The following is a 16,862-nucleotide window of genomic DNA, read 5'->3' on the forward strand; positions in this document are numbered from 1 at the left end:
GCAAAAATAACATTTGCTCAGTTTAGCTTAAAAAACAAACCTCAAATATTGTAATAAAGGTCTCTATTCATAGTAATTTGTACTTTGTAAAAGGGAACTGTTTAAGATTGAGAGGACTAACACTGTATTAATAAGAAAAGGAAATTTAGTTTATTCCTTTAGGATTTGGGTCTTTGGAAATTTTTAAATAAACTGTCCTTCACAACATTTCTGGATCCAAGGGTCATTCAGGATATACAAAATATAGATAGTCAATGAGATTTTCCCATTTTCTCTTGTGAGATCTGAAGTGTTATGTTCAACAATATATTTTACAGTAGTCAATTAACAAAAACATAAAGTGGGCTTCACAGTCTTTTAGAACATCACATATCAGGGCTCCTAGGTGACTCAGTTAAATGTCTACCTTCAGCTCAAGTCATGATCTCAGGGTCCTGGGAGGGAACCTTGTGTCTGGGTTCCCTGCTCAGTGGGGAGCCTGACTCTCTTTCACACCTCTACCTGCCCACTCCCCAACATGTGCTCTCTCACATGTTCACTCTCTCTTTCAAATAAATAAATAAAATCTTTTTTAAAAAATCAGGTATCTCTCTAGCCCTCTCAAGTACACACAAAAGGGGACAGAAAATGGAGGTGCAGTCACTGCTCACTTCCTCGCCCCATACCCCTGGCATACAGAATGCCTGGCAAGAGGAGGCAGCCATTACATTTCTAATGAACAGTAGGGTGGATGGACCAATAAGCTGAATATGAAGTTTCCATACTGGGGACCTGAGAAAACAATTGTGCTACATACCAAAAAAGAAAGTTGCAAAGAAGAAATCTCTAATACAAAAATAGCTTTAATTCTTAACTAGGTTGTATTTGAAGTACAACTAGGTGACTGGGTAGAAGTGTTTACCGAAGGAAAATGTGGTGCTCTACCCTTGACAGTGATAAGACCTGGAGTCATGAGAGTGATAACTAAGCCCATGTAGCTGGATGCAATCCAACGGGAAGAAACAATTGTAAGGAGAGAGAAGCAGAGGCCAAGCACAGAGCCTTGGAGGACGCCCACAGCTGGGGGACAGGAGAAGTGCAAGCATGATTTGGGTAACAGCTTGAGAAGAATGCTTAGGAATAAAAAATGAGTCAAAATTGTCAAATACTGCAAAGTAATTAAAAAAAAAAAAGGAATGCATATACTTGTAAGCTATTGTAAATTTTAAGTATACTACTTTTTACCTATCCTAATTTTTTTCCAATAAAGGGCAGAAGTTACCCCCAAGTTAATTCAGCTGCTATAGTCAATAAACATTGGCACCAAAGGAAAAAAATCAAATTCCTTCCCCAAATTAGGAGGAAGTCAAAGGAGAGGAAAGAAGTTTTGAGAAGGAGAAAGAGAATGAATCTATACCACCCAAGCCAGGCCTAGGCCATCCCAAAAAGGGGGATGTTCCTCAGACCCCGGAAGAGTTTCTCGGAAACACCTCTAAAATAGAGGCAGGAAGATGTTAATGAAACGTTTTAGAGCACCCAACTTATGCTGGGGATTCTGCTAATGTTTCTCTGATTTGAAAATATACCTGATGAAACCTCAGAGGTCAATACAGTGTGATTTTATATTTGGAAACAAAGCAGAAAAGTAATTTGATTATGCTTCTATGATTATTTAGTGTCAGAATTTAACGGCTATATCTCCTCCCTAGAAAAAAACTGTGTTTTTCAAATACAAAAATTTATAAGTTGGTCACCATCCCAAAGTAGAAAGCTGAGAGAGTTCTTTTAATAAAAAATAGATCTTTTCGTTGCACCATTCGAATACCTGCCTTCATTTTCTGTGTTGACTTGACAGACCGAATGATTCAGTGGAATAAAACTAAAATTGTTTTTTCCCAAATTCCACATTATGGACACCAGAGGTGATGTACTCTTTATTAGGGCAGTGGGTTTACACACTCACAAATTGGAAGCTGTTCAGACTAAGTCATTATCTCAAAAAGAAAGAAAGAAGAAAAGGAATGAAGGAAGCAAGAAAAGGGAGAAAAGAACTGTTAAACTTTCAGGCAAAGGATAAATCAACTGGAGTGAAAGAATTTCTTTTCCAAATTCCAGGCCAAACAACTTGACACTTTTGAAAATGGGGTTATGTGGGTTACAATGTTTTTGTACCTTCCTCATTCCCTATTTTATCAACCCGGATGCTCCATTTTTCCAAAGCATAAAATTTTGAGTGTGAATAGTTTCTACTTTCTTTACAGAACATGTGAATATGTCAGTGCCCAAGCTGAATGAGCTTGGTTTTGCCTGTTTGTTGGTTGGTCTTCATCATTCCTGTTATACCAGGGAACAAGAAAACATTTGTAAAAGGGGAACAGTAAACACTAAACCCAGGAAAGGACATTCATTCCAGGTAGTTTTACACATTGAACTGTTTGTGTAAATTATTTATAGTATTGTTGATGCCATCTTCTTTCATTGACACACTGAAGTACTATATTATTCTAACCATAACTTCTGAACAGTTTGATAACCCATGCCTGCACTTGACCAGAATGTTGACTTATCAATTGTAATATATAATTGCGGTTTGTTTTGATCAAATATAAAGTTGGAGTGGTCATTAAAATAGAACCGTGGCTGGACACCTATAATTTCCAGCTGATTTTATGATACTACATGAACATCATTCTCAATTGCATCAAGAAGGTAATAAAATAATTCTAAACAAGTCATTTTCATTCACTTGTGTTTTTCACAATATAAATGTTTGTTGTGCACCTTTGGTAGACATTGCCTCTGGTCAAACTCTTGTCACTCTGACAAGATTCAGTGGAAATCAACAGTGAATACTGTTTCAGTCTAATAAAAATTGATGTCTCAAAGTTATTTACAATTCAGTAAAATAAATATTCTACTTCCACATACAAGACACTTTACAAGACAGAGATACCTGTGTGGCTCAGTCAGTTAAGCATCTGACTCTTGATTTTGGCTCAGGACATGATCTCAGGTTGTTTCAAAGGAATGATTCTTATAGAGAATGAGAAGTTAAGTGAACAATTAAAGTGATTCTTTTGGTATTAATAGTCTGGTTTGTTTTAGCATTAATATTTAAAGATACGGGATTCTCAGTAGAAAAAAAATGGTATTTTCCCTCTAAGTTTCTGTTTTCCCTTGAATTTGGAGAGAGGTTTGGAGTTAATGGTATTTAACAAAGTCAGGAGGAAAGCTGAAATTCAAAGTTGATTGTTGATTGGCCACTACAAATAAAACCAGACTGACTATGTTCTACTGGGAACTCTTGTTTCTCACTCTCAGATCTTCCCTTAAGCCCTCCCACCAGCAGCATCTTCCACAGCTGAGAAAGAACACTATTCTATATGACCTAATTCCTCCTGCTTTTCCTCCATTAAATATTTTTATCATGACAGGGCTTCAACACATTGAAAGACCATTAAATCTGGGGAGTTTTGTGTGTGTGTGTGTGTGTGTGTGTGTGTGTGTGGCGGGGTGGGGGGGTAAAAGTATAATCATTATTTGTTTTTACTTTGAATGGCAGGTGTTAAGAACTCAAGGAGCTGTAAAGAAGGATAGGATGTGCTCAAGGAAGCATGTCTAGTCCAAAAGGAAAGGATATGTGGACTGTGGAGGCTAAATCAGAAATGAAAGCAAATGTAGAAAAGAACTTCCCACTAATCTCAAGGCCATGGAGGGGAATGACCCCTCTCTCTCCCATTCTCTCCCTCTCATATAAATAAATCTGAAAAAAATAAAATAAAATAAAAAGACACCTGAAAGGCAGGACACACAGACCCAAATCAATGCAAATTCCTAGAGGAAAGTGAAATAGAAAAGGTATATAGTAACTAACTGTAGTTATAATGTTCTTGTAGAAGCATATACAGCGCTAATCATAGAAATAAAAACTAGAAACAACCCAAATATCCAAGAACGTTAAAATAATGTGTGGTATATTCATATGATAAAATACTATAAAACAATGAAAATCCAGAAGTACTACCATATACAGCATAGTAAAGAGCAAAGGAAGCCACATATGCACACGTGCATATGAAGAACCAGAAAAATCTCAATATGTACAGGGAAAAAATCAGATGACACAAATGTTAAAGTTATCCAACAATAATTTCAAGGCAGTTTTTATAAAAATTCCCCCAAAAGTAATAGTGAACACTCTTGAGATGAATGGAAAGATAGAAAGTCTCAAGAAAGAAATCTAAGATACAATGAAGAACCAGTTGGAAATTTTGAATGTTGAAAATTGCAATAACTGAAATAAAAAATTTACTGGATGGGCTCCATAGCAGAACAGACATGATCAAGAGGAAAAATTCAATGAACTTGAAGACAGATTAAAAGAAATTATCTAATCTGAAAAAACAGAAAAGTTCGGGAGGGGAATAAACAGAACCTCTGGGACCTGTAGGACAATAACAAAAGCTCTAACATTCACATCATCATAGACTTGGAAGTAGAAGAGAATGTGCTGTAAAAATAAATATTTGAAGAAATGGTTGCTGAAAGCCTCCTAAGTGTGACAAATGCAAAAACTTATAGACTCAAGAAAATCAATTAACCCTAAAACAGGATAAATCTAAAGAAATCAAATGTCCAGACAGAGCATAATCCAACTACTAAAAACTAAAGACTGAAGAATTCTTGAAAGCAACCAGAGAAAATTGATGCATTTTATATATAAGGGAACAATGATTTGAATGACTACCAATTTTCCATGAGAAACATAGAGGACAGAAGTGGAATAACTTTTTTAAGCACTGAATGAACTACCAACCCAGAATTCTATACAGTGAAAATGTCCTTCGGGAAAAGGTGAAAGGTAGATATTTTCAGATAAAGGAAAACTAAGAGAATTTATTGCCACCAAAACTGCTCTAGAAGAAGTGTTGAAGGATGCTCTTCAGGCAGAAGAAATACTAGAAATCGGGGGAAAAAACAGAAATTAAAAATATCTGTGTAAAGACAGTAAGCTATTCTCCTATTGAGTTGTTTAAAACATTTTTAATGTCAGGGTTCCTGGGTGGCTCAATTGGTTAAGCATCTCCAACTCTTGGTTTCAAGTCAGGTCATGATCTCAGGGTCATAAGATCAAGCCCCCCATCAGGCTCCATGCTCAGCACAGAGTCTGCTTGAGATTCTGTCTCTCACTCTGCCTCTGGCCCTTCTCTTTCAAAAATAAATAAATCTTTAAAAGAAGTATTTTTTATGCCTAAAAGAAAAAATTCCAAGTATACATATTCTCATTATATATATATATATACATATATATATATATATATATATATCTTGTGATATATCTGTATGCTGCATACATGTATGTGTGAGAGAGAGATAGAGAGAGACTTTCACATAATCCAAAATAAATTAGGAAATAGAAAACAGGAATGAAAAAGAGAAGGGACAAGCAGAAAACAAATAATAAAATGGTATATCTAAATACAAACATATCAGTAATGACATTAGATGTAAATGGTCTCAACACATCAATCAAAAGACAAAGGTTGGTAAAATGGACAAAAGATACCAACAAAAAGTGACCCAACTATACCAGGTCTACAAGAAATTTATTTAAAACATAGTAATATCAGTATGTTAAAAGTAAAAGGATAAAGATTACCTTGCAAATACTAATCGAAAGAAAACTGAAGTTAATTAATATTACTATTTATAATAAAGTATAAAAATTATTATAAACTAATTATTATTATTATTATTAATTAAAGAAAATAGACTTTAGAGCAAATTACCAGACATAAAGAGGGACATTACATGATGAGGGGACAATTCCCCAATTAGACATAAAATACTAACTGTGGAAGCACCAAATAACAGTTTCAGAATACATGAAACAAACCTGACAGCCTTGAAAAGAGAAATAGTAAAGACTACAATATTTGAAGACTTAAATACTAATCTCAAAGTAATCACTAGATCTAGTACAGAGAAAATGGGAAAGAATATAAAAGTACTAAACAACAGTATTAATTAAACTAATTGACATTTAAAGAACATTCTACTTGGGATGCTGGGTGGCTCAGTCAGTTAAGCATCTGCCTTTGGCTCAGGTCATGTTCCCAGGGTCCCATGATCAAGCCCCACATTGGGGTCCTTGCTCAGCAGTGAGCCTGCTTCTCTCTCTCCTCCCTGTTTGGGCTCTCTCACTATCTCTGTCTCTGTCTCTATCTCTCTCTCTCCCCAAATAAATAAATAAATAAAAGAACATTCTACCCAACAACTGCAGAATATATATATTTTCTTGCCAAGTGCAGATAAAACATTCCCCAAGATAAATCATATCCTGGGCCATAGATTAAACCTTAACAAATTTAAAAGGAGCAAGATTATACAAAGTATGTTCTCTAGTCATAGGGGAATTAGAATAAAATATAACAACTTAAAGTAAAGAGAAAAATCTCCAAATAGCAAATTTAACAGCATAATCCTAAGTAATTCATGAGTCAAAGAGGTAGTCTCAAGGGAAATTATAAAATATTTTACACTGAAGAAAAATTAAAATAAAACCTATCAAGTTCTGTAAAAAGCAAATAAAGCCATCCTTAGATGGATACTTATAACATTAAATTACTATACTAGAAAAGAAGAAAAGTCTCAAATCATAATCTAATCTTTTACCTTAAGGGGGGAAAAAAAGACAGCAAAATTAAATCCTACACAAGCAGAGGAAAGAAATACTGAGTGGAAATCAATAAAATTGAAAAGAGAAACAATGGAGAAAATCAAAGGAACCAAAAGATGGTTCTTTATATCCAGAATACAGCACTACTTTAATAGGTGTGAGCTACCACTCCACACCTATTAAAATAGCTAGGATTAAGAAAATTAAAACCTGAAAATATCACAGGCAAAAAAGGATCCACGGCAACTGGAACTCTTACATATTGCTACTGTAAAATTGAATAACCATTTTGGAAACAGTTTGGCTATTTTTTACAAAGTTAAACACATTACCATATAATCCCAGTAATTCTATTCCTAGATATCTGCCCTAGAGATATGAAGACTTATGTTTATACAAAAACTTTTACACAAATGTTTATAGTAGGTCTACCCATGACTGACAAAAACTAGAACCAGCCTGACGATCCTTCAAGACATGAATGGCTAAACAAATAGTAATGGACTCAAGGCATAAAATATTTGGCAATTAAAACAAATTGATATTGCTACATGCACCAACAACTTGGATAAAGCTCAAAGGCGTTGTGATAAGTAAAATAAACCAAACTCAAAAGGTTACATACTCTACCGTTCCATTTATAAGATCATCTCAAAAAGGGACGCCTGGGTGACTCAGTTGGTTAAGCAGCTGCCTTCGGCTCAGGTCATGATCCCAGCATCCTGGGATCGAGTCCCACATCAGGCTCCTTGCTCGGCGGGGAGCCTGCTTCTCCCTCTGCCTCTGCCTGCCATTCTGTCTGCCTGTGCTCGCTCTCCCTCTCTCTCTCTGATAAATAAATAAAATCTTAAAAAAAAAAAAAAACAGCATACTCTTAAAAAAAAGATCATCTCAAAAACACAAAGCTAGAGAAGGGAATAGATCAGCGATGACCAGTGGTTAATTGTGAGCGGAGCTTGCCATTATGAAGAGATAGCATGAGGAAGTTTCTTTTGAGGAGATACAACTGTTCTGTATCTTTATCATGGTAGTGGTTACACAAGTCTATCCATGCATTAAAATCCACAGAATTCATAAAATCCACACAATTTTTAATGAGCAAGAGAAAAAGTCAATTTTATTATATGCTAACTTTTAAAATAAAATTAAAATGTTTAACTTTATTTTCAAAACACAGGACACAAATGTACCCATATAAGAGTTGAGTATCTAGGTTACAAAGACAAATTTGAACACAAATGAAAACTGGGAAGATAGTGATATACTCACCACTGCTGGCTCCTCTACAGTTTCCATTACTAGAATCCATAGGAAAATCTGAAAGGTGATAGAATAAAGAAAGAATTATAATTTATTCATTATTATTTCAAAATTTCCCATACAAAAATCTAATTCAGTCATAAATTTAATTTGAGTAAGAACCCAGGAATCTCGAGGAAGTGGATTCTTATTAGTGCCATGACTTTGCCACTCTATTACTTAGAGATCAAATAAGGACAAGACCTATTCTTTAGTGTGACTGAGAGATGATACACTTTCTTGAATCCTCAACAACTGTGCCCAAAATTTCAGGATTTAATAAGTTTTTGAGTCTCACGAAATTTCTGACCCAATAAAATCCACATACATATTAAGCATTCACACAACACTTGTGTTTTAACTAAAAGAAGTCAATACATCTCTTCAATAAATAGACATATCACACATGACTAGCATATATTTAAATTCAGGAAAACATTCAGACCACATTCTCATGCCCTTTGTTACCTATAAACTAAACAGTTCTTCGGCAGAAAGCAAGCATACCATGCAAGGACCCCTCAAGCCAGTGCAATTAATAGACATAGGTGGAAATGGCCAGTGACTCCACCATAATCCCAGAAAATGGTAACAACACACAGTAAATAGTACTTACAAAAAGTTTTTCTGGGTTCTAGTTAAGAACTCAGTCTCTAGTGAGTAAGAGTGCCTCAGCAAAACACCATGCTGAATTTGCTGCATGCCCCTATATATTCTTATTGATATTACAACTCCATACTTTTATGTTTTAATTTTGTACTAACATTTTATGTTTAATGAGTTTAGTATCCATTTATCCTAACAGAAAGTAATGTTCTTCCTCTGTCCTTTTTCCTTATAGGCTGTATCATGAATAAATTAAAAAGGAGTAGCTCAATATCATTTTAGGACAATAGCACTCCAATTACAATTAATGAATTACCTTCTCAGGCTTAGTAATCATCATCTGGGATGAACTTTTTTGATCTCTTTTTAACTTTTATTCATCTGGTATTTAAAAAGCTATATACAAGGAAAGATAGTAACTGCCAAAAAAAAAAAAAAACAAAAAAAAAACGGGCAACAAGTACTTGATTCCAAAACATTAAGTTCTGCTCAGTCATATACTCTTAATTTTATGACTTTTATTCTATTCAACGACTTTATTCATGATAAACATAACCAAGTGTTAAAGCAACATGCCAACGGTTTTATTCCTGAGTACAATAATCATGATAACACACATTTAATCCATACACAAATGATCTCTCAGGGCGCCAGGGTGGTTCAGTCCGTTAAGCAGCCAACTCTTGATTTTGGCTCAGGTCATCATCTCAGGGTCATGGGATCCAGGCCTGCCTGGGGCTCCATGCTCATCAGGGAGCCTGCTTGAGAATCCCTCTCCCTCTGCCTCTGCCCCTCCCCTGCTCATGCACACACACACACACTCTCTCTCTCTCAAATAGATCTTTTTAAAAAAATGAGCTTTCTATAAATGAAGAAATTATATTAATACACATTTAAAGTAACTGTTAAGTGTTGAAGAGTTTAAATAAAAATGAAAAATACATCTCTTCTCTTGGGTTGGAGGGAACCCTTGATACAGCTGAACCTAGGAAAGTGGTTTTCTTCTTTCATTATTATTCACAGGAAAATATTCCTGTTTTTAAAAGTGCTTAGAAATCAGTTGTTAGAATTAAAAGAGGGGGAAAAAAAAAAAAGTTGTCTCGTCATAAATAATCCAAAAAAAAATTGTTTTCAGAAAATTCAACTTAGGAATCCAACAAAATCATCCTACATTAAAATCCTACATCCTACATTAAAAGGCATTAGTAGGTTGTATGCCCCAAGGATAGTCATAGAAGCTTCCTAAAGGAGGTGGGGAAGGTTGGTTCCACTTAGAAAATAACATGTGTAAGAAGTATGGAAAGAAACTACAGTACTCACCAAGGGACCTGCAAGTCTTCCAGAGTGGCTAAAACAGAAGTGTGAGCAGGAAGAAATGGAGCTAGAGGGGTAAGAAGGGATGAGGTCATGAAGGCTAGAGACAGACACCAAAGGATTTTAAGCAATAGATCTGCAGTTCAGAATGATCATCCTCTTGGAATATGGAGGGGCAATACTGAGTGTAAGCAAGCCAGTTATTCTCCTGTGGCTGTAATACGTGTGAGGCATGTTGAGATCCGAACTAAGAGAGTAACAGCAGAGAAGGAGGGGAGGAAATTGGATTCAGAGTAGATCCAGTAACATTTGATATCTACTGAATGCAGGGTAGGAAGGGGTAAAGAGTAAGGTAGAATCAGGGTGCCTGGGCGGTTCAATCAGTTAAGTGTCTGCCTTTGGATCAGGTCATCATGATCTTGGGGTCCTGCGATCGAGCTGCATGTTGGGCTCCATGCTCCGCACAGAGTCTGCTTCTCCTTCTTCCTCTGCTCCTTCCCCTGCTCCTGTTCTCTCTCTCTCTCAAATAAATAAATAAAATCTTTAAAAAAAAAAAAAAATAGGATAAAATCAAGGCTGACTCCCAGGCCTAGAGCATAACTATGGGGCCTCACAACCATATAAAAAATACTAGAAAAGAATAGGCAGATGAGGTAAGGAAATGAGGAGTTCACTTCGTGGCATGATGAGATTGAGGGGTTCTGGGTTAGCTGTAGAGTCTGGAATGCACTCTGTTATCTCAAAAGGGCACTGAAGTACTTATCTCTTATCTCTTGGAATCCCTGTCCAGGGCTGTCTTTTATTCTCTTAAACTACACATAAGTGGGCTTTCAAAATACAATGGACAAAACTTGATCCTTTGCCTGAAATCTGATAGTCAAAAGACACAGATTCTTCCTTAAGTTATGAATCACCTCTTTCTCCATGAGACGGGAAGTGTAGTGGAGAACGGATTCTGGCTTGAACCTCTCCTCCTAATAGCTTCATGAACTTGCACAAGTCACTTACATGCCTCAGCTTTCTTTTCTTCAAAATGGAAATAATAGTACCTACCATGGAATCTTAATAAGTTGATACGCATAACACACTTAGAACAGCAGACAGAATATGTTTGCTTATTCTGTTGCTGCCAAAGACCCCTCTCCTGAGAGGACACGTCCTCCCCCTTCCTCTCCCCTCCCGGGGCATGCTGTTTTTGCTAAGCACTTACCACCTGCTTTGCCATTTCTTAGTCACTTCATATGAATAGTTCTTTTGTTCTTCTCTGTTCCCAGGGTCAATCTCAAATGACTTGCTCAAGGCCTAACCTTAATGGCAAAGCTGGAATTCCAACTGAGGGCTTCTACCTCTAAAACTGGGAAGCTGCAGAAACAGACCCAGTTCTAAATGATTCAAAACTGTCTCTTCTTTCTATATGCCTCATGGAAAGACAAAGGCCAAACAGAAGGGAGTCAATGATGCTATTTATAGCAACAACTATTTGGAAGTTTGATAAGAATGAAATAGAAAATGAATTATTAAAATCAGATTTGGGGACTACAAAAGATTCTGTTACCACTAATTCCATTAGCTATAATGAAATACCAGAGCTCTCGGAGATACTCTTGTCCCTACCCCATCCAGAGTACCTTTCAACATTTTAGGGAATGACTGGTCCTCAGAAATGTGTTCTCTCCAGCCTTAATCTAAAATTTCCATTTCTCCTTTCCATTCCATTTTCCTCCTATCACACTGAATAATTCTTCCTTCTTGGTATTTGGCCCCTCAAATATTTGCAGACCAGGCCTAAAGAAAAGGCTGCCTGTTCCTCAGAGCACAGAGAAATGACTCCACGGCAGCGCCTGCATGGGAAAGCTGGCGTGGGGCAGGCAGGCAAGAGACGGCCGGGAGACGTGTTGAGCAAGAGCCGGGGTGACAAGCTACCACTGCCACGGAAACCAGCAACGACTGAGCATAGATTATGAAGCCCTTGGCATGACGAACCATGGGCGTTGAATAAATAGCTGGTGAATATCATACCATAAGTTTTCTTAAATTCTTGATCTCTCCGTTTCCAAGATAAACTATTTGTAACTAACAGACATCCTTCAGACTCCTTCTTTCTTCCTGGTGCTCCCAAAGGAATTTATTCTTGAGCCTGAGGTCCAAGTCCTTTTGCAGAAAGTGCAATATTAAGCTTATATGTTCAGAAGGAAAATCGGCTTTTCCACTTGGTTCCTGGTGTGCAGCTTGGTTTCCGGAGCTGAAGTGATCAAAGTTCTAAGCTGTATCTGCACTGACCAGCATCCTATTTCAAAAAAAGAAAACCTCAGCTTGAGAGAACGACCATTATCATGGTAGAAGAGCAGCACAGGCTGTTTAGGGACTATGTCCCAGGTACTAGGCTGCTTCATTTCATCCTCGCCATGCACCGGAGATGTAGAGGCAGGCTGTCCCCATGGTATGGCCCAGAGAACTTTCAATCAGAGAGCTTATGGAATTTCCCCATAATAACACTTGAGAGGAAGCAGAGTCCAGATTCAATGCCTGGTTTGCCAGGCTCCCAGCCCATACTCCTGACTTGCCACATGTACTTGCCACAAGTACTGAAGACTGGACTAGAGGTCTTCATTCAGATAAAGCAGTTGTGCGTGAAGCCACAGCTCTACAGTAAATAAACAATGTGGGAAAAGGAACACATGTAATATGAATTTGTTGGTAATGGTCAGGATTGGAGACCTTTTTTTTTTTTTTTAACGTATGTTGGCCTTAGTATTTTGAAAGCAAAAAGTAGTTTGAAGCACTACTCCATTTCAATAGACTTTGCTTTGTGAATGGGCCTAAACTTGTTTGTGGCATCATCCTGAGCTAGGAGCGAACAGACCCATGCGAATGGTAGGATTTCAAAATCCTCTTGGCATCAAAGGAATGTGAAGGGTGGCCCCTTTCATTCAGGGAGACCTCATTTTTGTATTCAGCTGGATTCTAACCATAAAACATAAGTGATTCTGTTTATACCTAAAGGGAGAAAAAAAAGGGCTTCATGAACTATCATATCCCACTGAACCAAAGAGTATATTGCATCGTAAATTAAACTGGCCACATATGGTACTTACTAAGTAATTCCAGGTGCCTGACAGTTTGACCCAGGATAGGGAATGCAATTTTCAGCAAGCTGGCCTCAGAAGCCAGGAGACCCTTGGGGTTAGACTCCATCTCTCCGTTCCCCAACCCCACCTCCCCTGCTGCTCCCTCCTGTCACCCGTGTCTCTGATTCACACCGAAGCTCGTGGTAAAGGGAGACAGTCACAAAAATATGGTTCCCACTGCCACCTAACCCTCCGTATTTTTCTAGCAAGGATGCTGTCAACAAAGCAGATATTATGGCATTTTAAAGCAGCTCAGAAACCAGGTCCCACGGACTGACAAATTATTTCCATGCATGGCCTATTTGAGTGTTTCAATGAGGCAATTGTTCTGCATTTGGTCCCCAGTGATAGGTAATTCAGGGACACTTAAGAAAACTGCTTCCCATCCATACGGACCATGGGTTTTGAAAACTGTTACCCTTGCCAAACCTCTCTCACTTGAGGTCCATTTCTAAGAGAGGTTTCAGAGCAAGTCTTTTCCTTTAAGGGGAGTAAAGCATTTCAGAGTGAGCCACAGTCACCTCATTCCTAGTCCTTGGCCTGAGCTGAAGCACCAGCATTTAACTGATTCTAAGTGTCTGGCAAACCAGGGCAACAACTGACCAGGCTCTTCCAGTTTCTGCACAGCCTGTGACGTTAGTGAGTACAAAGGCTCAAGAGCACGCTCTTAGCCCAAAGATTAATAAGAAATACATTCCTTTCTGCATATAGTATACAGCCAGTTCTTAGTTCTTGATTAAAATCAAGAAGACAATAGGTCTATATAAGACCTAGAGGATGATCGAAAAGCTGCTAGAATCTTTCTGTTCAGTGTTGGTTTTGCAGCTATTTGTACTTTTTGTCTCTTCGCTCACTTTCCATTAAGAAGGTCAAGGTGCACAGAAAGCAATTTTTCCAAGTCAATTCTCTTGACAACCAGGAACTATTACCTAGAAATGGACTAAGGACGTGAGCATAGGCTGGACAAGCTGAGAGGTAGAAGGAAAAAACTGCTGCCCAGGAAACGAACAGAGAAGGCAATTAAGTCATCGCATCTAGTAACAGAGTTCCTCTGGGAAGAGGATGAAAAGGGACCCACCACAAAAAATACGAAATTATATGAAAGGGGACATTTGAGTTCGGGGGTAATTGGTAAGAGTGATACTTAGTGAGAATTAAACAAACACAGTGAACTAGGTGTAGCTGAGGTCTTCAGAGTTATGAGCGTCATAATTAGACCAAACACTAGTGAGAAAACAACTTGTGATTGATTCTATTAAATGTAGAACTGCAATCAAGCTTTCCGGTACGGAAAGATTAAGATAGATGTGTGGCTGATGCACACACAGAACAAAGGGCATGAAATAAAGTATTAAAGGCATATTTGCAGAGCTTAACAATGGGATAAGGAGTGAGATTAAAAATAACATTACATGAGTGAATGATGATAGCACGCCTTAAATATAACTCCTTTCATCCATATGTCACTTACAAAAGGACTTGAAGGCATGTGGGAATGTGAAAAGAGCCCAGCAATTTCCCTTCGCCAGCTCTGTGGCTGGGAGCAAGTCACAGAAGCTAATTAGCAGTGCATAGCAATGTTTCACAGCTGTTTCAGTCTGGAATAGAAGAACAATTTATCTCATTGAAAGGAGGGGGAAATTTAAGGTGAAGGTAATTGCTCCAATTGGACTTTGAGCAAACACATACCACTAACATCTGTGGGTTAGAGTAAGGTTACTGAAATTATCTAGGCATTTCTAATGATTAGAAGAAAATGGTGCTTCAGTTTTCTGTTCTCGCCACACAGTCTTGACAAGCAGCTAAAACAGTAAAGCTATGGAAAGGGGAGGATTAAGAATGCAAGAGAATCCGGGAAGGAAGTGCAGTGCCTGTAAACAAATTGAGACACTAAGGAAGGAGCATCACTCATCCAAGATGTGGCAACGAGGACTCGTAAAGGATGGAAAGTGCAGGGTCAGTGTTGACAAGTGTGACCAGAGTGGAATGAAACATTACCTACTGGCTTGGAACTGGAAGAGAGAAGAAAGAAGTGGTGCCCCACAGAGGAGTGACTAAGAGAAGCGACCCCAAGAAAACAGGCAAAATTAGAAAGCCAAAGGCAAGTAACAAAAACTCAAGAGAAGAGAAGAGCCGGGTGGCTGGAGGTCAGGAGAGAGGCTGGGCCGGGTCAGGACTCACCCGCTCCGTCCGCGGTGACGATAGCCTCGGGAGAGATGCACACGCCACGGTCATAAACAGGCAGCTCCTCGCAGGCCAGACTCTCGGGCCACGAGTGACGGTACTTGATAAGGATAGGCTCGCAGCCCTGCCGGGCCCGCTCGCACACGGACTTGCAGGGCTTGATGGGCTCGTGCTGGAAGTCAATGGTGCAGATGGGCGCGTACATGGCACAGAGGAAGAAGAGCAGATCCGGACTGCAGTGGGTGCCCAGCAGACCTTCGAACTGCTCGATGGCCAGAATGGCGTTGGCTTGGGTGCTGTGGTGCAGGTGGTTGGGCATCTTGGTCATGTTCCAGGGCAGGGACTTGCACAGGGGGATGCGGACGGGCTCACAGGCTGCAGCCCGAGCTCCGGGCACCCAGAGCAGGCAAAGCGCAGCCAGGGCGAGCAGCCCGGCCCGCAGCAGCAGCATCCCTCCCGGACTGCCACAGACCATGATCCCGGCAGGACAGGGCAGGGTGGAGCAGCGCCGAGCACGCCGAGAGGCCCGCTCCGCCGTCCCCTCTTACCCCCTGCAAGTGGACACAATGATCTGGGAGCTTTTCCTCCCCCGACGATCTCAGTTTCCTTGGATCAAATTCCCCCAATGGGGTCCCACGAGCTCCGCCGACCTCCTGCCGCCGCCGCCCCTGCCGCTCAGGCTGTTCTTTCCCGACGTCTAAGCCTTCTGGGGCAGCAGCATCTATTTATTCCTTGCTCCCTCTGGCAGAAGCGCCAGACTTCGCAGATGAATCCGATTAGAGGAAAACAAGAGGAAGCGAGGGAGAAATAAAAACAAAAGTAGAATTCAGCGGAGGCCCTTGGAGCTCTGGACTGTCACGTCCCCTGGATTACGAAAAGGTGCTAACAGAAGCATGAAATTCTCCAACGGAGGGAGGGGCGGGGGATGGAGAGGAAAACAGAGGGAAAGACTCTTAATGCGGGAGGAGGGGGCAGTTGAGAGTTCTCAAGTCTTGTAGGCTGAGCAAAAAGATCCAGCGCTTGGCCCGGGCTGCCGCAGCTGCTGGAAGGACCCGCCGGCCGCAGGAGCCCCGACGCGAGGTCCGTGCCTCCGACCCGCGGCTCTCCACTTTCCCACCTCCTGGCGGGAGAGGCAGCTCCGCCCCCCGGTGCAGTCCCAGCCCTCCGACGCCGGCTCCCGGGAGGGGAGCGGGGACGGAGGAGAGAAGGTCTGCCGGTTGGAGGCAGAGGGACGGAAGCCTCGAGAAGCAGCCAGGATGCTACAGTCCTACACGGCGCTGACTTGAGACATGTACCCCTTCCCCGTCCCCACACTGGCTCCAAAGAAGAGCCCCCAGCTCCTCGCTGAAAGCACACCCCGATCCCCTACGGAGGAGGACCCCAAGCCCCCACTGTTTCTTGGGGAGTCTGCCCAGGCTCCCTCCCTCCCTGGAGGTGGCTCTTTCAGCAAACTACAGTTTGACCTCTGCGGATCACCAGCTCTGCAGAAAGTCCGACCTGAGTAGGGTGGACTGCAGCAATGTCACTTTAAATGTCCGGGTCAGAGAAAACACAGCCCCTTCTCTGCAGCGGTGGAGGCTTAGGAACCCAGAGGTTAGGTCTACAGAGTCTGCATTATGAATAACAAAGTGGGGGGAAACTGCCTTTCAAAAAAAAAAAAAAGAAAAAGAAAA

The 16,862-nt window shown here is 40.1% G+C and overlaps 1 protein-coding gene across 1 annotated transcript in view; it reads right to left on the reverse strand.

Annotated features, from left to right (window-relative positions):
* FRZB (frizzled related protein) overlaps positions 1 to 16,474 on the reverse strand; it is a 32,000-nt gene extending 15,526 nt beyond the window's left edge. The window contains exons 1-2 of the mRNA XM_032356148.1: positions 15,187 to 16,474; positions 7,928 to 7,975 (exon numbers count right to left, since the gene is read on the reverse strand). Coding sequence (XP_032212039.1) covers positions 7,928 to 7,975; positions 15,187 to 15,664 — 526 coding nt within the window. The 5' untranslated portion in view covers positions 15,665 to 16,474. The remainder of the gene's footprint in view (positions 1 to 7,927; positions 7,976 to 15,186) is intronic.
* Between the last annotated feature and the right edge of the window lie 388 nt (positions 16,475 to 16,862).

Source organism: Mustela erminea, chromosome 8 (genome assembly GCF_009829155.1).
Source record: "Mustela erminea isolate mMusErm1 chromosome 8, mMusErm1.Pri, whole genome shotgun sequence".
Lineage (NCBI taxonomy): Eukaryota > Metazoa > Chordata > Mammalia > Carnivora > Mustelidae > Mustela > Mustela erminea.